Source organism: Falco biarmicus, chromosome 8 (genome assembly GCF_023638135.1).
Source record: "Falco biarmicus isolate bFalBia1 chromosome 8, bFalBia1.pri, whole genome shotgun sequence".
Taxonomy (NCBI): Eukaryota; Metazoa; Chordata; class Aves; order Falconiformes; family Falconidae; genus Falco; species Falco biarmicus.
The window spans coordinates 9,345,580-9,365,944 of record NC_079295.1 but is presented as its reverse complement, the minus strand read 5'-3'; the positions used below and the strand labels follow the sequence as shown (position 1 = coordinate 9,365,944).

At 46.1% G+C, this 20,365-nt stretch overlaps 1 protein-coding gene across 12 annotated transcripts in view; it reads left to right on the top strand.

Moving 5' to 3' along the window:
• Positions 1 to 217: 217 nt before the first annotated feature.
• Positions 218 to 20,365, top strand: part of COL6A3 (collagen type VI alpha 3 chain) — a 63,291-nt gene continuing 43,143 nt past the window's right edge. For 6 of the 12 annotated variants that reach the window (XM_056348634.1, XM_056348633.1, XM_056348632.1 and 3 more), the window contains exons 1-5: positions 218 to 600; positions 9,058 to 9,206; positions 10,143 to 10,760; positions 14,648 to 15,250; positions 19,664 to 20,266. In XM_056348634.1, coding sequence (XP_056204609.1) covers positions 9,119 to 9,206; positions 10,143 to 10,760; positions 14,648 to 15,250; positions 19,664 to 20,266 — 1,912 coding nt within the window. In that variant the 5' untranslated portion in view covers positions 218 to 600; positions 9,058 to 9,118. The remainder of the gene's footprint in view (positions 601 to 9,057; positions 9,207 to 10,142; positions 10,761 to 14,647; positions 15,251 to 19,663; positions 20,267 to 20,365) is intronic. The other 6 variants (XM_056348635.1, XM_056348637.1, XM_056348639.1 and 3 more) reach the window with 5 other exon arrangements.

Genomic DNA, 20,365 nt, shown 5'->3' with positions numbered 1-20,365 from the left:
AAGCATCTCCAAACAGTGCTTTGCCAGAGCTCTGCGTAACTTGGTATGGTCCTTGGCACATCCTGACTCCTGCAAACATCCAAGCCCAGCCCTTCCTAACCAAAAGGCATAGTTAAATCAGCTCCTGCAACTCTGCAGGGCCTTTCTGTTTTCTTTTTTTTTTATAATATATTTCTTCTCACTGATAACAGGGAGAAACATTTTGGAGATGGCGGGGCCAGTGCGGGAAGGGGAAGCCACACAGCGTGGAGGCGTCCCCCGTGGCGGGGGGGGAACCGTGTGTGATGAGCAGCTCTGACCTCAGCCCCAGGAACGCCAGCACCAACCCATCTGGATCCCATTTGCGACGCCGGATCGCCCGGCCCCCCGGCACTCCTGCGCCAGCTGCCTCCTCCGGCCTCACTCAGATGCGAGGCAGCCGTCTCCCGGGGACCAGCGTGCCCCCATTTCCCTCGCCCCACCGGTGCTCACACCCCACTGTGCAAGGCAAGCGGGGACCAGGGAGGCTGAGCACCACCGGCACACCATGAAGCAAGGGTGAGAGGTGCTTCGGAGTGGAAAATCCTGGAATAAGCAACTTTTTTTGGGGTTCACTCAGGGGTAAGTGTCGCTTTCCGTGCAGGAGTCCTTCGCTTGGGCTCAGCAGCTGCTCTGTTGCATTTCCCTTCCTTGGCAGGGTGTTAGTCTTTGGGGAGTTTTAAAGGAATTTTGCACAAAACTCATCCCATGTGCAGAACGGTGTCCTCAGAGGAAAGCTACCCCCAGGCTTGCTTTGCGCTTGGAAAAAGCAAAGCAGTGTAGCTGGCTTGCTCACACCAGGAGCCTCCTCCCCAAGCCGATGCACCACAGGTGCACAGGGACACTCCTGGCCCCACCAATGCAGGGGAATTAAATTCATGCAAAACCCCCCAGTAGTTTCCCCTGCTGCTGCAGGACAGTGTTTGTCTTTAATGCCTTGAAATCACAGCAGCAGCAGCTTGGTGGGATGGGAGCACGATGCCCTGGGAAGCAGCAGGGTGGGTGCCTCGAGAAAGGCATGTAGGTGTTTGGGAAGCTGCTTGGGCACAAGGAGGTGGGTGCATGAATGGGACCCTGCAAAGTGGCTGGCTAAGGGGGTGTCTCTCTGCCCCTTTCCTGCTCCCGAGAGACACCCCCAGGGGCTGGGGGTTATTTTATAGCAGCCCTCACCCCTCCTGCCCCAAGCAGGGTAGGATGAACTGGGCAGAGGTGCTTGTCAGTCCCTCCACCCCGTGCAGGTCCTGCTGCCAGGCATGTCCCCCCTGCTCCGGGGCAGGCCAGCACTGTCGTGGCTTCGGGGACAATCCTCATCCTCTTGCAGTCACCCACAGCAGAAATCAGCTAAACATCAGATTTTTCCCCAAAGGGCTCTCTGGCCTTGCATGGAGCTACTTCCCCTCCACCCTCCCTCCTGCCTTTCGTCCCGTAGCCCCAGTCGCCCTCGGCTCCCTGGGGCTTTGCACACAGCAATGCTTTTGCTGAGGGGGCAGCTATGACTAATCATGGAGACACCCCGTCACCAGTCACCATCCCTTTTGGCTCAGCAAAGCCCTCCCTTCCCAACTGGAGCCTGGGGCGAGAAACGGTTGCAGCCAAATTGGTTTCCTGACCAGGCACAGGGGCCAAAACTGGCTGGAGCGGAGGTGGCCAAAGCCACTCCAGTTCCAGCGGGTGCAATGGGAAACTCTCAGCTCATTTCTGGTTGCTGCAATGATTCATGTGTGCTCTCGGGGGAGGAATGCTGCATTTTTCAAGCTTCTGGCTTTACCCCATTACTTACTGTGGTTGTTTTTTTTTTTTTCAAGAGAAGTATTTTTATGATTGAGTAATTACTGTGTTTATATAGTGCTGTTTCTGGGGCACAACCACCTAGTTTAGGAACTTTGTGGAGGTCAGAGAGATGTCTCCAGACAGAGGCTGTTGCAGAGAACTGGGGGGACTCCTCCAAAGTCACATAGGAATGCAGTGGCAGAGCAAAAGACCTAACTGCCTCTCCCCAGCACTATCCCTTGACTCACCAGTACCAGAGCTAAGGGAAACAGGCTTTCCATCCCCAAACAATTACACCCTCATTCCACCCTGGTCTTTGCAGAGACATTGACCGTGACCAGGGGTGCAATGGCATTTCTAAGGCAGGATGCAGGGCTGCATGTTTGCTGCTGCTGCACCTTCATTCATTCCCTTGCCATTTTTCAGCAGTTTCTCCAGTTCCCTTTCTGTTTTTTCAAGAATTTTTACAAGTTTCCATTCAAATGCGTTAACTTTCCCAAATTTCAGGGTTAGCTAAACCAGCCCCTGCTGTATTCCCATATGTCCAAGAAGGGGAAAAAAAAAAAGTTGTTCCTCTCCTAACTTTTGCTACGTGACTGTCTGGGAACAGGAGGGAAGGGAACATCTTATTCCTTCCATCAGTGCAAGCTCTAGTAACTGCACAGCCTTGCCAGCCTTGGACTGTATTCTCCCAGCCTGGATGCTTTTTGCAGCAAAGGGATGAACCTGCCGCTGTGCTGGGCGTGCATGGCAGCAGGGCTGGCCATGGGTGGCATTGCATGCCTGCTCCCCGCTGTGAATCACAGCCAGCCTTACCACTCTGCATGCCCATCACTTTTTCCACCTTTTTAAGTGATCTGTGTTCCACATTAAGGACCCGATTTGTTTGGGTGGGGAGGTTCTGGGAGGCTTATGTTACTATACATAAAGAGTCATTGATCTTTGAGGGAGTTTCCTTTTTTTTTTAAGCAAATACTCCCTTTCCTCTTATTAACTACTCTATTTTAGTCTCAGCCACATGAGGAAAACAACCAGATTTTAAGCCAACAGCATGCTTATAAGAACAGAAATGGGTATGTGATTCATATTAAATGCTAACACCCAGGGAACTTGCCCAGGTAGGATATAAATGCAACATAACTATTGCTTTGCTGAATGCTGGTTTTCAAAAAGTCAAAGCTCAAGTCATTTGCAAAAAGCTGGAAGATTTTCCACCCTTTTAGCCTTGTTTGCTTTTAATGCTCAGGCCTACCTCTGTAGAAAGAAATGTTTTCAGGAACAACCCTCATCTTCCCAGTGCCATCAATGCTAGGTGGCAGCAGAACATTTATTTGTATATATGTAACATATAAATATATATATTACCAGAAACCCTTCAAAGGAGCTGGTGCAAATTGAAATGGCTCCATCTGGAGCTATAAATAAATTCAGAGTCTGTCCTATACAGATGATCTTGAGTCTCTAAAAGTAGTCTTGCTTCTCCTGGAGGCTGTGGGGTCAAGTGAGATTTAGTGCTCCACGATGAAGAGGTGGCCAAGGTAGAGGCTTGGGACACTTATGTTCCTTTTCAAAGGTGGCTGAGCTATTTCACATAGAGAAATCATGGCATTTAGCCTCATAGATGCCCAAATAACTTCTGGAAGTAGATTTTGGCTAGGATTTTTCCCAACTCAGAGCTCTGAACAGTGCAGAGAAATTTAAGGGAGATTCATCCAGCCAAGAGAGGAGCATGCATCACCTCCAGAACACAATCTGTGCCACCATCACTTCACATCAGGATTTCAAGAGCTGTTTCTCCTCCCTGTTTGCTCCACAACCACGACTGGATGTATATCCCACTGCTGGGTCTGCAAGTAGTTGTTCTGGGCAGGCAGAACTCACTTTCAAGCCACTGGCAAGGCTTACAGCAGCCTCAGCTTCACTGCTGCCTCCCAGGGATGTGCATATAGCAGAGAACAGCAAAGTCAAGGGGATTTCAGGCTGAGCAGTTTTGTTGGGGAACAGCGTGGTGGTGAGGCACAGGGCGATGCCCACAAAGCAGATACAGATGAAGGCAAAGGCCCCTTGATTTTGACCCCAGCATCGCCATGGGGCAGACAGAGAGGTCTGGAAGATGCTCACCACATCTCATCTTCTGCACAATCTGTGGGATGATGCTTTGCCCTCTCTCATGTCCTGCCTTTCAGAAAAGCTGTTGGGACTTAGGTGCAACTCCACCTCTTTCTTCCAGTACAAGATGACCTACCCCACATGCACATGGGAATTCAAAGGCTGCAATTGCTTTTCAGGTTCTTATTCAAAGTATTTTGGGGGGATGCCCCAGGGCTGGGCAGAAAAATTGGACCACTCACTGGGGCAGTGAGACATCTCAAAGGTCCTTGGATATGCCAGCTAACAAAGCTGCACAGGCTGCCCAAGGCCAAGCCATTTGTCCTGACAAAAAATCAAAAGGGCATGCAAGCCATGGCTCTGCCTGCTGCACTCGCTTTGGGTCCTCTGTCCTTTCCCAGAGGCTGCTCTCCTCCCCACCACAGCAACGGATCATGGGGAGGGAGAGCTGATGGTAACAGATTTCACAAATAAATGACTAACTTTAGATCTCCTGTTATCATACCCCAAGAGTCAGTTCAGCCCAGCTCAGTCCTTTAGCCTTGAAGAACAACATCAAGCAAGTACAACACACTAGTACAGAAACCCCCTCTGGCAGCTTGAGCTGCATGGACTGCTGCCTTTTACAGTCCAGCGCAACAGCTGCATCAGTGCCTGAAGCACTGCCCAGCTGGGAATTCAGATTTAAGTATTTTGCGACATTATTCCCTCTACCTGCCACTGCACCCATCCACATCCACATGACACACATCACATTTCTAGTCCCACCAAAGCCATAGATACTTTCCCTCCCTCTCAAAGTCAGCCAGCTCAGCTGAGAGGCATATACAATGAAGCAAAGTGATATATAACAGCTGTAGTAGCTTTTTTTCCTGTCTTTTATGTTTTTCTTTTTAAGTCTACTCATCTGCTTTGCACTTTTACAGTTTTTAACTATACTAGTGAAAAAAACACACAAGCAAATGGTTGCTTAGAAAGTGAATTTGAAACGTCCACTCAAATAAAAAAAATATGTAAAATGTCAAACTTCATGCACAGAGAAGTATGCCATAAGTAAAAAATAGCTGCTGGGGAAAATATTTAAGGAAATCACTTCATTGTGTTAGTGGTAGAAATGATTGCCTTTTGAAAGCATTATTAGTAACAGATGTATATCTTCTGATGAAATGGAGTACATACTGTAATATTAAAAGGTCACCACACACTATATAAACTCCAGACAGACATAAAACCTTCAGATTATTGAAGAATACATGAGTTAATCTTTTAGCACATGAATGATTAAGGGACTGGCTCCCCAGGTTTTGGTGCTAATCCATAACAGTTCAGGAAAAAGCTTTACTTTTCTAAAGGCACTCAGTAGTCAGTGTTTTCAGAGTTTTTTTTTCCAGCTTGCAGTGGTTATATCAAAAGCTCCACCAGAGCTTTCACACCCATCCCCCAGGACTGCATGGAACATTTAATTTAAAAAAAAATTAAATAATCCAGGATGAAATTGCATTATTGAAAATACATTATTTAAAGTAACAGCAATCCAGGAGAACAAATCTGCAGAACAGATACTCACTGTAATCAAGAATTAAAATGAATTGGTACAAGTTCACATTCCTGGCTTTACCCTCCACCCCCTGCAACCTAGTGCCACTTCCATCTTCTTTGACCAGTGGTGACTCAGGATGCAAAGCAAGAGCACATTGAACAAAGCATGTTACTTCTTGTGCCTCAGCAAAGCAAGCAGAGTAAGACTTACCTCCAAGCAACAAAAATCACATAATTTACCTTAAACCCACTTTACTTCCTGAGCCAGAGACTTATTGTTGTCATTGTCAAACCAGATCTAAACAAAGTTTTTGTTCAACCTCCCCCAAAAACCCTATCAAGGAATGCCGTACCTCTGTAAGAGAGACTGTTGTCCTTGCTGCTGCTGCTCCTTGAGGGCCATCACCTACAGAGAGGCTGCTTCCTCAGCCACCTCTGCAGCACCCAGCTGTTACTCCTTTGCTAACAAGAGCAGCAAGATGTGTTGTGGTGGTGGATATAAAGGAAAACCCCGATTAGGAACACCTGTTCTTAAAGGCACTTCTCCATAAAAGTCAGTCTCTAAGAGGTGTCAATTGTGTCTTTCTGGGAGGAGTGCTACTGCTTTGTTGCTGCAATTTTAGGATGGTTTTGAGGAAGTGTGATGCTAAAGTTTATCTCTTGTTGGTGAGCTTTCCTTTTGTGCAGCTAAAAATGCTGTCATGAGGATCACAGGGAAAGCTGTAAATAAAGCTGGAGGTCTTTAGAGGCTGAAGTAAAAAAGAAGTTGACTAAAAAGATCAGCCAACTTGTTATTGCTTGGAAAAGGTATTGTATTTTCTAGCTAGCCAGGGGAAAAAAAAAAAAGCACACCAAAGCTGAGATTGAGTATTGTTTTAATACACTGTGATATCCAGGCTTATCTCATGGTGCCCCAAGGGCTGGATTATGATTTCCAGCTGTTTGGGTTCACCAGGATGGAGGCATGTAAATCATAGCTGGTGGTTTCTCTGCTACAAGGCTCTGGGGTTGAACCGTGATGCCACAGGACATCTTGGAGGTAGGCTCAACCCTGGCTTTCCCCCAGGCTCCTTGTTTGAACCCGGGTAAGGCAGTTCTTCAAGGGTTTCAAGCTGAAGCAGCTGTAAGGATGTGGATAGAAGCCCACTGTTGAGTTTGGAAATCCCATTCAATGTGAACCTTGGTTGCCCACCACTGCAGGGAGGGTTGTGGGCAGGGGAGATCTTGTAGCACCAGGGAGATTTGCTTTTCCCTTCTGCTGTACTTCATGACTGTAAACAGCCCTGTAAGGCTTTCTGCAGCTGTTCAATGTTAAAACAAAAAAAAAAACCAACCCACAAATGATTGCTTCAGTCCTGTCATGTATTAGCTAGCAAGACATTAATTTTCACTGGTTTATCTTGATGCTCTGTTTGCCCCAGCTGTTGCGACTGCAGAGGGATAGGATGCCAGCAGCTAATAAACAGAATGATAACATAACTTCCTGCATTTCAAGAAAGAAATACTAGCTTTTCTATGGCATTCATTATTTTAACAGGCTGTTTTTCCATAGCATGCATTTTATTTTGTATTTTTTGTTCACTGCTAGCAGCATTTTTACTCCCAATGGATGCTGCAAAGCAAACTTGCAGCTCTTCCATAAGCCTCTTCTGCCCAGAAGGGAGATGCTCTGGTGGGGTCAGAGGGTGGTTGTCACAAGCTCAATGTTTTTTTGCAAACCTCAGCTCTGGGACCTACAGACCTTTCTGTGTTTGTTCTGGGGGCAAACCCTGCAATGATACCTATGGCTAATTCTGCACCCATGGGGAAGCAGAGCCCAGCTTTCCCCTGCCGATGTGTCCATTGGGTGAAACTAGGTTTTCTAGGAGCAAGCTGTAAGCCAGGGACACAGTCCAACAGAGCAGGCTCGCTCCCACTGGAGGCACTGGGAGGTTTGGCTTGGACTGAAACAGCCAGGGGGGTGGATGGGTGCCAGCTAACAAGGATGACTTTTTAGTCTTTTTATGAATGATAGCAGCCGCCTCTATGAATTGAGGCATTGCCAATAACTGGGAAGTCTTGTCATGCCTTAATTAATGCTGCGTGCTAGCTGCTGGAGCTGGGTGCCTATTAAATGTCTCTCCACCTGGCATTATTGCTATTATTGTTATATGTAAATGTGGGGGGAAAGGTGGAAGATAGCTTTTGCCTGACTCATGCTATATGGCATTCAGGAATGTCATCTGAAGCACATGGAAGACTGAGTGCTGCAAACCCCTTCTCCCAAGAGGGACCAGACCCCAACCCAGCTTTGACACGCAGGGAGCCATTGGGGTTGTCAGGATTGCATCAGGTTTTGGGAAACAAGGTGGATGTTGTCCCTTCTTTTTCTCAAGCCCCGGCTCTGATAGTCCTGAGGTGTCAATGGAAGAGGGATCAGCTGTTCAGATGTTTATTTCCAATTTTTCCTTAATTCAGGAATCAGCTGTTCAAATGTTTATTTCCAACTTATCCCTAATTCCCGGCACTCAGTTCTGGTTTTGGCTGTGCTAATGGTGGCCATCTGTGTAACAAGCATGGCTTTCCTTAGAGGGGAGGTTAGTCTTCCCTCTAGCCCTTTCAAGGCTCTTGTATTGGTCCTAACTCTCCGGATGGATGGAGTTGGCAAAGATGGTAATAAGAAAATTGAGATTATTTTTTTTTTAATGACTTGGTTAATAGCTTGATGTATTTGAGTCACTTTTGGCTCATTTGAGTAATTGATCTCCTTTTGGGGAATGAGAACTATTAAATCACTGCATTCATCTTTGGGAGGATACTTTATCGGTTAAGCAAGCCTTGCCTGGTTTCTGCTCTGTAGGCTTGGGAATGGAGATTAAATAATAAATTGGTCATCTCTATGACAACAAGAACACAGCTTTCCTGAAGGAGACATTGTTTCAGAAGGCTTGCCAGGTGGATTACAGATAAGAAACTTGCATAAATTATATTTTTGGCTCCAACATATAAAATATTATTCTTGGTGCCTTTCCCAAATGTGATCAGCCAGCCCAGGCTATTCCAGTGCTGGGGCTGTGAGCCTGGGGGAGTCCAAGGGCTTTTTGCTGTACAGCCAGATCATGTGGCTCACTTGGGTCTGGAGTAATTAAATTTCCATTTGTACGTTTGGGACAGCTGAAAAGGTGAGCTGAGGCAAAGAGGGATGTTCAGGGCAATTAGTATTATGGCATTTGTTAAAAAAAAAAAAGGGGGGGCAACAGCAAGAGGGCATGCATTGGCTAAGATATTTCAGCTGGTCATCTGTGGGTGAGGAGGACAGGTGAGAGGCCATCATATATTTTAAGGGTTGGTGTTAGAAACCTAGGCTGACCATTTTCCTATATATTAGGTTTTACCTGGGGCAGCATAGGCAAGAAGAAAGCCATCTAAGCCCACAGGGGTGATTAAATGCCAATTATATGAGCTATGATTCCTCTCCCAATGAAATCCCTGCTACAAAGCAGACACTGTCCAGCATTAAATTGTGCCAGAATGCCACAACAGCATTGCAAAACCACATGGTTTGGCTTTTCTATCTCACGCCTGACCTGTTCCTGGCCAGCACTGCCACTGTTGCTCAGTCTCACTGTTTTTGTCCCATAGGTCTCACATTGGGTGCTTTGGAACAAAGACACTAAAAGGAGAACTCAGAGAAAAGACCAAAATGCGGAAACATCGACATTTGCCTTTTGTGGCAATGTTTTGCCTCCTACTCTCAGGCTTTTGCTTGGTTCGCGCCCAGCAGCAAGCAGGTAAGACCGGAACGCTAGACCCGACTTCGCCCCCATACAAACGTGTTGCTAGTTTGCACCGTTTGGTTTCAAAAATGCATGTCAATGGTACGTTGTGGTTTACCTTCTGCTCCTCAGCTCCCACTTGGTGAGGGTCCTTTTGAACCCAGACCTCAGCCAACGCGTGGTGCCTTCCCAAGCATGTCACTGTCAGTGGTGTGCCCTTGAGGATGCTCTGCCAGGGACGGGGGTGCGGGATGTGCACCCAGGGTGGCCATGAGCGGGTTTTCTCCTGGGCAGAGCTGTTTTGCTCTCCTTGCATGTGTAGGAGGGCTTTTTGCAGTGAGAATAGCACTGCCATTGACCTGCAGAAAGACTGTTTGGTTTTTTTTAAGGGGGGGGGGGGGGGGGGGGGCACTGGTGCCTTTGAGACCAGAGCTGGTGTCTTGAGGCGGGTTGTTAGTAGCAGAAAAAAATATGGAAAACTCATCATAGCACCCAGGCTGCTTAAACTGAGCAGCCCTTCCTTCCTTGAGCACCGCCACGGAGCCAGCATAAACCTGAATCAGCAAAAAATTCCTCAGGAGACCACTGGCAGTTAGAAGCTGAGCAAACCTAAATTCACACATGGAGCTGCAGGAGTCTTTGGCTCAGGGCTGGTGTCCAAACTGGTGCGGCGAGGGTCTGGGAGGGGAGAAGCATCTCACCTCCCCCTCCCTGGGAAGGGTAGGTCGCATGCTGTCCCGTCCTGTACCCCAGCACCTGCGGTGACAGGGCACTGATGGCTGCCTGGCGTTTCTCCAGTGCTTCTTGTTTTGCTGCGGGCGATAAGGGGAAGCTAAGCTTCACTTCCACCATGCGAAAGAGGCTGTCGGTCATTTGGGCGAGGAGGAGGAGGAGGAGGCATGCTTGTGCTGACCGATAGAAAATCCTAAATCCCCATCTGTTTTTTTAAAGCTGTCAAAACCGTTGCTGTGGCTGATATAATATTTCTAGTGGATTCCTCTTGGAGCATTGGGAAGGAACATTTCCAACTCGTTCGAGAGTTTCTGTATGATGTTGTAAAAGCTTTAGATGTGGGAGGAAATGATTTTCGCTTTGCCCTGGTCCAGTTCAGCGGAAACCCCCACACAGAGTTCCAGTTAAATACCTACCCCTCTACCCGAGACGTCCTGTCCCATATTGCCAACATGCCTTACATGGGGGGAGGCACCAAGACTGGAAAAGGATTAGAGTACCTAATCGAGAACCATCTCACTAAAGCTGCTGGAAGCAGAGCCAGTGAAGGCGTCCCCCAGGTTATTATAGTGTTAACGGACGGACGATCCCAGGATGATGTGGCTCTGCCATCATCTGTCCTTAAATCGGCCCATGTAAACATGTTTGCGGTCGGCGTGCAGGATGCAGTGGAAGGGGAGTTAAAGGAAATAGCGAGCGAACCCTTCGATATGCACCTTTTCAACCTAGAGAATTTTACTGCTCTCCACGGCATAGTTGGAGATTTAGTGGCAAGTGTCCGTTCATCCATGACTCCAGAAAAGGCTGGGGCCAAAGGACTGGTTAAAGACATCACAGGTAATGGCTGACTGCTGATGGCTCCCATCGGCATGGTATCTGCTGGCGTTGTGCTGTTTAAAGCCTTTGTAGGGGCAAGACTGAGATGGACGTTCAGAGGTTTAAAAACAAAGGTTTGAAGTGTGTGGCCCCGTGTTTGTAGCTACCGAGCATGCCATTGTTTACAGACCAAGCTGGAAGCCCTACCAGAGCTGCCAGGAGGTAGTACAGGAGCCCTTGGATGGGCAGCAGCCCACTGTGGCCATCATTTTGCACCCATGGCACAGAAACACAAACATAGGGAGCTCTGCAGAGCTGTTAAATTGCCCCATCCTATCCACTCCCAAGGCAGGGAAAATAAGGGATGAACATGCCAGCCGTGACGGTGACTCTTTGAGGCCCTGGCCAAAAACCCTGTGAAGACTGAGAAGGTCACTGCTGGCTGTGGGGACACCGTGTGGGATGTCTCCTTGCAGCTAGCGGAGGAGATAGGCAATGTGTTACTCCAGAAAGTCATATTCTGGGCTGAAGACAGCAAAAGCAGTTCAGCAGAGAACGTCTCTGCTGAGACCCCACCCCTGAGCTGGCCCTTAGCCTCTCTCCTCATCTGCTTGGAGATGTGTGGTTGGAGAGACTTTTTTTGTGCTGCCACCCAAATACCACCTTTACAAGCAAATGGCTTCCACCTGCCAGAGCTCCAGACCCTTCCTGTAACCGAAAGCCCTCTGCAAACTGTCGGCTTCAAATGGATCTGTGCTGACCACAAGCCGGGGGCCCAATTTGCCTGAAAAAAATAAAATATCTTCCTCCATCCCTTCTCTGTTTATGAAATTCCAGTGTGGAAAGGGCCTTCTGAGCAACTTTGTTGTGTTTCAAAACAGAAGTCCCAGAGATCAAACCTTTCTTTTTATTCCTGAGACTCCATCTGAAGGTCAATAGCTTGTGGGGTGATGTAAGGCAACGGCAGTGTGATGAGGCAGTGTAACATTAATCCCCCTGTGTTGTCTTGCCTGATTAACCCTCACGCCAGCCCCACTGGGTGCTCTCCATCACTGCATGACACCGAGCAACACCAAAACGCCGTGCTCACTTGTGTTTTTATTGTGCAAAGTGCTTGACAGGGCAAATATCCAGATCATGTGAAAGCCACAGGGGAAGAAAAGCAGCTGCCCCAGAAAGATGACATAAGGTTTGCCAATTCTAAGAAAATCATGTCAATATGTGAGGAAAATGAATGTTGTACCGAGCCTGCTGACAGCACTGCAGCGTCATAAAGGACCCCAGTGCTTCACTATTGGAATCCATAGGGAAACTGGCCTTTGTCAGCTGGCTGGACTCCTCTGGGGCACGCCAGCAGGTAACCTCATAGTACACAAATATCTGGAGTCACAGACGTTTCTTTAAAAGCTTTAAAGGTAAATTCCTACTTCATGTATATAATGCATCTCCAAGTTAATTTCTGCTCAAAGATGTTCTTTGCAAACATTTCCTTCCCCCCCCATAACACAAATATAAGCTAATGCTACTATTGTAGTTTTGTCCCTGTGTGACTTGCATGGGCAATCTACGGAGTATCATTAAACATGGGAAAAGATGTTACAGGTCCTAAATGTTGGATGACAATAGTGTACAAAGCCTGGTACAAATAACTGTTTGCACAGGAGTTTAAGTCGTCATTTATTCAGCTGATAACTCCACGTAGCATTGAAATGTATAAAAATGCCATGGATGTTATCCTAGAAATGAGCCCTAATATGAGAGAGAAATGTAAAAAAAACCCCAAACCAACAACCCAGTCCCACAGTATAGAGTATATAGTGTGTATATATACTGCAGTGTAGAGTACCAAAGCTGCTGGTCTGTGGCAGTCCCCAGAGCTGACTAGTGTAAGTATGAAAGTCAGCCCCAAGTTTGCCCTGATGTATTCATTAAACCTTAGCTGTCTGTCTCATCTGACCGGCCTTGCTTAGTTGTGTAACAAGCATGCTTTTATTTGTTCTTCAGCACCGGCTTGTTCCATAAATGTGCACTGAAGTACAAGGGTTTTTTTTTTGCAGTGATGACAAATTATCCAACGCATCTGTTTCATATCTATTTTCTCTCCTGAGGGAGTGACCTGTGCTGCCGTGATAACACCAATTGGTGTCTGAAATATTGTTCCTCAAAAAGATGTCCAGGGTTTCTAAAGCAGCGCTGGGTACAACCACTTTGAGATTTCCCTTTCATTTATATGATGAAGTAGAACATGTATATCTCAAGTGAAAATGGCGCAGTAAAGACAACCCTAAGGACCCCAAAATTTCAACTCAATGATGGAAAAATAAATCCTGGAGCCTTTTGCAATTCTGAACCATGCTGATGTTCTCCAAGCCAACACTGGCAATTGAGTTGGCCCAGGGAAGCGATGATGCCCTGGAGACCTTCTCCTTTGTCATTGGAATTGCGGTGCTATTTGACTCTCTTGGTGGCATCGCGATGTATGAAAACATCTACTAGAAGAACAACTAAATAGGCAGGGGGAAAAAGAAGTGACCCTGCTGGTTAATAGCAAAAGCCTCAGGTTCATTCCTGCCCTTCCTAAACTGCATGCCAGTTTTGCTACTGGTTTCACCTTCGGCTTTCAAAAGTTGAGAGCTGGGTGGGATTTCCAAATGTTGCTTGTCATCCATAGTCTGAAATTTGATTCGTTAACAAGATTGGGGAGTAATAGCTTGGAAACATCTGAGCATGTTTTGAGGTCTTCTTACCCCCACCCTCCTTTTGCATGCATACAGCTCTTGGTGACATTGATGGTAAAATTAGTTGAGCAAAAGGAGTAAGAGCAGACACCAGGGCATTTTGGGTCTGCTTTGGTAAGTCTCACAGCAAAAATGCTTCCCCCTCAACAACCATGTTCATGCCAGATAAAAGTTTTGTTGGATGTGTGCATATTCTCAGCAGATGCTTGGGACCATCTGGGTATGGTCACAACAAATAGAGTTGGATAATTGTGTCATGACTGATTTCATCGCCCTGTTTTAACCTGATTCTGCATTCCTTGATTGAATATTCAGAGTCCGTATGAAAAATTCAGACCAGACCCGTTTATTGATAATCAATGCATCTTTGTGCAAAATAACTAAAGCAAGACAATTTTTTGTACGGCACGGGTTGACAGTTGTGAGGGTCAGCTTGCTGGACAAATACCATTGTGTGTATGCTGGCAGCTGGTAAAAGCGTTACAGTGCAAAAATAATAACCAAAGCCTTTTCAATTGTTTCTAACAAATGCATTTCAATTAATAATCCTTCATGGTGGGAGAAGCCGATATGTTCAGCCACTGTTTTTAAGCAGAAAAAAAAAAAAAAGCAGAATTGCAACAGAGAGGCTGAAACTTTCCATGCATCCAGTAAACAGTGGCTTTTTTCTTCAGGGGGGAAAAAAAAACCCAACCCAAGAGAGTCTGCAATGGGGAAAACCTCCTACGAACGTTACCATCCTCACCTGCTACCTTCAGGGTGAATTACCATCAAAATCCACCTTTTTCTTTTGGCTCTCTCTAAATATTTGGACAGTACTGACCACTGATGGAATGGATATAGATATTTCCAAAAATCATATTTTGCCACGTTTTCTCCTCACATGCCAATAATGCCGACCCCCGTGTAACTGCAGCTATCGGTTCAGGCTGTGTCTGCCCGAGCATCTCTTGATGGGTAGCGGATGCTGCTGGGCTGGGGCTGGGCGCTGGTATTCAATCAGAATGCAGAACTAAGAGGCAAACATCACCACCTCAGTGAACATGTGTTTTGTTTCTCATTTTCGTGTTTCTTACTGGTTTTCCAAGAAACATGTCAGAACACTGTACAACCAACCGCATGTAATCACTCATTTTAATGCTTTCACCTTTTGCATTTCTTTTTTTAAAGCTCAAGAGTCTGCTGACCTTATTTTCCTTATTGACGGATCAAACAACATCGGAAGTGTCAATTTTCCAGCCATACGTGATTTCCTTGTAAATTTGATTGAAAGCCTCAGAGTTGGAGCTCAGCAAATACACATTGGGGTGGTGCAGTATAGTGATGAACCCAGAACCGAGTTCGCTTTGAACAGCTACTCCACAAAAGCGGATGTTCTGGATGCCGTGAAGGCACTTAGCTTCCGTGGGGGCGAGGAAGCGAACACCGGTGCAGCACTGGAGTTTGTGGTGGAGAACCTCTTCACCCAGGCGGGAGGCAGCAGGATAGAGGAAGCGGTGCCTCAGATTTTAGTGCTGATAAGTGGTGGAGAGTCTAGTGATGATATCCGAGAGGGCTTGTTAGCGGTGAAGCAAGCTAGTATATTTTCATTTAGCATTGGGGTCCAGAATGCTGACAGTGCAGAGCTGCAGCAGATTGCTACTGATGGAAGCTTCGCATTTACTGCCCTGGATATCCGTAACCTCGATGCTCTTCGAGAATTAATACTGCCCAACATTGTTGGAGTGGCCCAAAGACTCATTTTGTTAGAGGCCCCAACCATTGTGACTGAAGGTATGTATGCCTTTCTAGACTGTTGCATTTCAATGAATCAATGAATGAATGAGCTTTTGCACGCTTTAAAAACGTATTTATTTTTTTTAATTTAATTTTTATAATATTTTTTCAATGCATCTCTCTGGGCTACTTATGGAGAAACAATGGGAAAGACAAATAGTCCTGCAGCTAATGTGCAGAAACTCATTTGCCCAGTGGGTTATCTTCTGGAAACCATGAGGTTTTGTGTCAATAACTGGCATGGCATGGGGATTTAAAGGCCACAAGCAGACTATAAAAAAAGTTTATATAATCCTTACTGGTGTATCTAAGCCCCCTGGGAGTAAATACTGCAGCATTGTCAGTTCTGAAAACATCTGTGTCATGTAATCTTAAATTGTATGCCAGTTGGAAGCGTCATGAGAAAGCAATGTGACTGGGGAAGCTAACAGGGATGTTACAGGGATCCCTGTTTCACAGAGTTGAAGCTGTCATCTTGCTAGAACTGTAACATTCCATACCTCATTGAAACTGTGCACTATCCTTGAGAAAAGGGTGACTTAAACTTAACTTAAAAGCAAAACAACTTAGTTCCCTAAAATTAAATCCCTACGTTGCTAACATATATTTCCCTTCAATTCGTAAGCTGAGAAAGTTAACAGCTTTCCATGAGGCCATGGGAACTGAAAATGTGTCAATATCCCACTTAGGTCACTTTCTTACTCTTAAGTCTCCATTGACAGTATTTCTGGACTAGCGTTAGCTTGGGTGCAGTAGAATAATGAACATCTGGATTTATGGAGCAAGTAGATGATTAAGAATTTCTCACCCTATGGTTTTATGACTAAATTTACTGATAGAGAGGCTTTGTGAAAGACACAACATGTTGCATTTCAGAGGCCCCTGGAAAGGGCCAGCCTGGAGCTGCTGCACTGGATTACCAGCACACTTAATGCAAACAACACTTCTGAGATCCAAGTGCCAATCTGGAGTTCTGTATGCACTGTTCAACCCATGATGTATGTTGACATATAAAACTGCATTCCAGATGTCTTCGCTGATCTATGTCTAAACATGGTTGCTATCCTGTGGATAGCAAATCAAAGGGAGGAATTCGCCTAAAAGATCATTTTATGATTATTCCAGGAAAGAACATAAAGAACTTTTGCTTGTAGCACCCCATGAGAACCATATTTAGCTAAATAAGTTGAAGTCTGCATGTCTAGCTAAAATGTGCATGCCAGGACCCATGCAAGCCAATGGAAAACCTCTCTTCCTGCCCCTCTGATTTTTAACAGTTTGAATGGCAAGGTTTAAAATATTGGTACATTTGGTTTCATCTGCACTTGCATATTTTTCACTTAAAATGCCAGCTCATTTGTAGAAGGTACTACAGTAGCATCAGCCTATGTAATTGCATGTAGATGGATATGCTAAGTGGAGAAGCGGGTGTTTTCGAAGGAACTTTAGGGAATTTCCTTTCCCCAGCATCCATGGAAATTAATTTTGACTGGTCTGCTTGATTCATATCAGTTCCTTGGAAGTCTGCAGCATAAAGCACTGGTTCGGGAGACACGCTGCAGCCCGAAAGGGATGCCAAGCCCAGGGAGGTGCCAAGCATTCCTGCAAAATACTGAAGTCACCTTGCTTCACTTTAGCTCGCTGCCTGTATGCTGGCACTCCTGGGACGAATGGATGTCTCAAAGTGCCTTTCTGCCTTTCTTTTCCCCTCTGCTTTAGCTACTGGGAGAGCCTGAATGATTGAGTTAGATGAGGTTCTTCACCAAAGACAGCTGAGATGGCAATGAGGAGGGAACTATGCAAGGCTGGGTTCAGCGTTGACACCCTCCAACATTCCCAATTTTTAGAGTTGAAGATATAATGCTTTGATCCCAAATCATTTGAAATACCTGGAGGCTTGCCACCAGCTTTTATTTGGCTCTGAATGAGACCCTATGAGATACGTATGGCCTTGCTTAAATGTTTTTGGTTTAATTGTGTCCGTTGAATTTAGCACTTTGAGTTGTTTCTTCTCGTGTTTTTTTTTTTGGTTCTTGCATTCCTCTTCTCTAAGGAAACACACTGCAGGATCTGAGAGCTGCAAGAGGAATGAGTTGTGGAGGGAGCTCTTCCTTTCCAGCCTCCCTCATTTTTGCAAAGCCCCTTTGATGTTTCCCTCAAACTTCTATATAAAGTCATATAAGTTTCCAGGATCTCCATTTTTGGGTATCTAGCTGCTGACAACTTAGTGGAAGCACTTAAGACATCTCTCCTGGGTGATACAAAGCAGAGATTTTGCCCTTGTTATCCATTTGGAAAGTTTCCTGTTTTCAGCCCTCTCCTCCTTGGAGCAACTGATGGGAAAAAAAACCTGTCTGGGGGGGGATGAATGCTGGAAATCATGGCTCTGGGAAAGGGATCATTTAAACAAATCCTTGTTGCTTTGTGAGGCTCTGTTCTGACAGCCTGGGCAATCAACTGCAAGCTACTGGCAGCTCATGGAATCATGGAATGGTTTGGGCTGGAAGGGACCTTAAAGATCACCTAGTTCCTATTGCCCTGTCATGGATGGCACCTTCCACCGGACCAGGTTTCTCAAAGCCCCATCCCAACTGGCCTTGAACACTTCCAGGGATGGGACATTCACAGCTTCTCTGGGCAACATGCTCCAGTGTCTTGGCACCCTCACAGCAAAGAAATTCTTCCTAATATCTAATCTAGATCTACCCTCTTGGCTTAAAACTGTTCCACTTTGTCCTGTCACTACACATCCTTGCAAAAAGTGTGAGGCTGTGGCTCAGGTAGGGTACAGGGTACCACCACATTTACTTTATGGAGGTTCTCAACATTTTGTGTGACAGCACCATGGTGGGCTATTTTAAGCTTCAGATTTGACAGTCCTCAAGCAATTTCCAGCAAGACTCTGCAAGATGCTTTTGCAAAGGCTTGCACTTGCTGGCAGAGGCAGGTCTCTCAGGGTCTGAGGGCAGGGAGAACAGCTGAGTCGTGGATGTCACCTCCAGCTCTAAATCACTCCTTGGGTAGCCCGGTCTCATGGCACCCACCCATACTGAGGAGCCTGACGGAGCCCAGCCTTTGGGAGCACTGTTTTCCATGGCCAGCTGCTGTCCAGCCAAGGAGGACTGTAGCCAAAGCTTTGTTCTTTGTTCAGATCCAAAGTAAATAGCCTCCATGCAGAGGAGCCTTGATGGGCCGAGGGGCTGCCCTTTTCCATCCAGGCAGGACAGGAGATTCTTTGCTACCACTTGCCCTGAGGGGTGTGGGATCCCAGCGATTCTGGATCTCCTCTTCCCCCAGGCTGTGTTCTGGGCACAGCAGCGAGCTAGGGAGGTGATGGACCTGCCATCTCGAGTATGAACCCCATGTCAGGAGCTCCTTGATGGGTAGGTGATTTAAAGACACCCCAAGTCCAACATAATGCAGTGATGCATAATGCTCCAGCATAACTTGGCAGCAACACAAGGTTTCCTTTTTCACTTCAGTGACATGAAATCAGGGAGGTGGGAGTGGGAGTGGGAGTGGGGTGGTCTCAAAGGTGGCATTAGAATTATCTTCCATGATGATCATGTGTAATGCTTTTATCATAATGTTATTGGTCTTGTTAATAGTTACTGTTTTATTCACATACATTTGCTGTATGAAATGTGATGGTGCTTTGGTTCCAATGCTGCACAACCATTTTTTCCCCTCCCTAACTATCTTCCTTCAAACTTAGCCAGGGAACTGGAAAGCTCACTGTGCTCCTTCTGTGCCCTATGCCATCATCAATAATAAAGTTTCAGAGATGACAACCTAGGGGGGCCATTTGTTAAAGACATGACAACTGGAATATAATTAAGCTCTTCCATGGTTGGTCTAGCTGTGCCACAAAAATGGTAACTTATTTTTGTTAATAAGGAATAAGTTGTAGGATGGGAAGACCAAGAGTCCAGGTATGTCGAGTAAGTGGAGAACCGTCCTTTTACTTGTGTCATTGCTCTTGGGAACCTAATCCTTCTGAGACCAAGCCATGCTCTGGCATGATTCAGATGGCTCCGCTGCAGACAGAGGGAGCATCACCTGCTTGTTTTATCTCATGTGCCGGCTGAGTGCCAAGATTTCTCCTGACTGTTTGCCTTTCTTGTTTTGATATGTTTATGCATTTTAATATTAAGTTTTATAAAAAATGCAATTCTTGGAACTCTTCAACTCTTCTGTGTTTTAGAAAGGGGGAACATTCAACCAGATATCTTATTATCCCCCTGCTAAAAAATAATTCTGTTTTGAAAGTGAGACCCTTTAAAGCTGTTGAGAGTAACAGCACTTCAAGCAAATAAGAAGTCCTGAACATTGCTGAACTGTTGATGTAGAATTGACAGGCAGAGTGTGATGAAGGTTTCTGCTAACATTATGTTCATGTGTTACTTGCAGTTATTGAAGTGAACAAGAAGGATATAGTCTTCCTGATAGATGGCTCAACTGCTTTGGGGACTGGCCCCTTTAACTCGATTCGTGATTTTGTTGCCAAAATTGTCCAAAGGCTGGAGGTTGGACCTGACCTGATTCAAGTGGCGGTGGCACAGTACGCAGACACTGTGAAGCCAGAGTTTTATTTTAACACCCACCAGAGCAGAAGGGATGTGATGGCTAACGTGAAGAGAATGAAGCTCATGGGTGGTACGGCGCTCAACACTGGCTCGGCACTGGACTTTGTGAGGAGCAACTTCTTCACCAGCGCTGCTGGGTGCAGGATGGAGGAAGGGGTGCTCCCCATGCTGGTGCTCATCACTGGTGGTAAGTCCAGGGATGCCGTTGACCAAGCTGCGGCAGAGATGAAAAGGAACCGGATAGTGATCCTTGCCATTGGGTCGAGAAATGCCGACCTGGCAGAACTTCAAGAAATAGCCCATGAGAGAGATTTTGTGTTCAACCCAAATGACTTCCGTGTCCAGTTCATGCAAGCCATTCTTCCTGAAGTGCTGTCACCTATCCGGACACTCTCTGGAGGACTGATTGTCCAAGAACCACCATCAGGTAATTAATTACCTTTTTCTAGTTAAGGACATGTGGTTTATATATTTGTTAACTCTTATTCTACGACATGTAGAGATAAGGGGGCAAAAAGGCATCAAG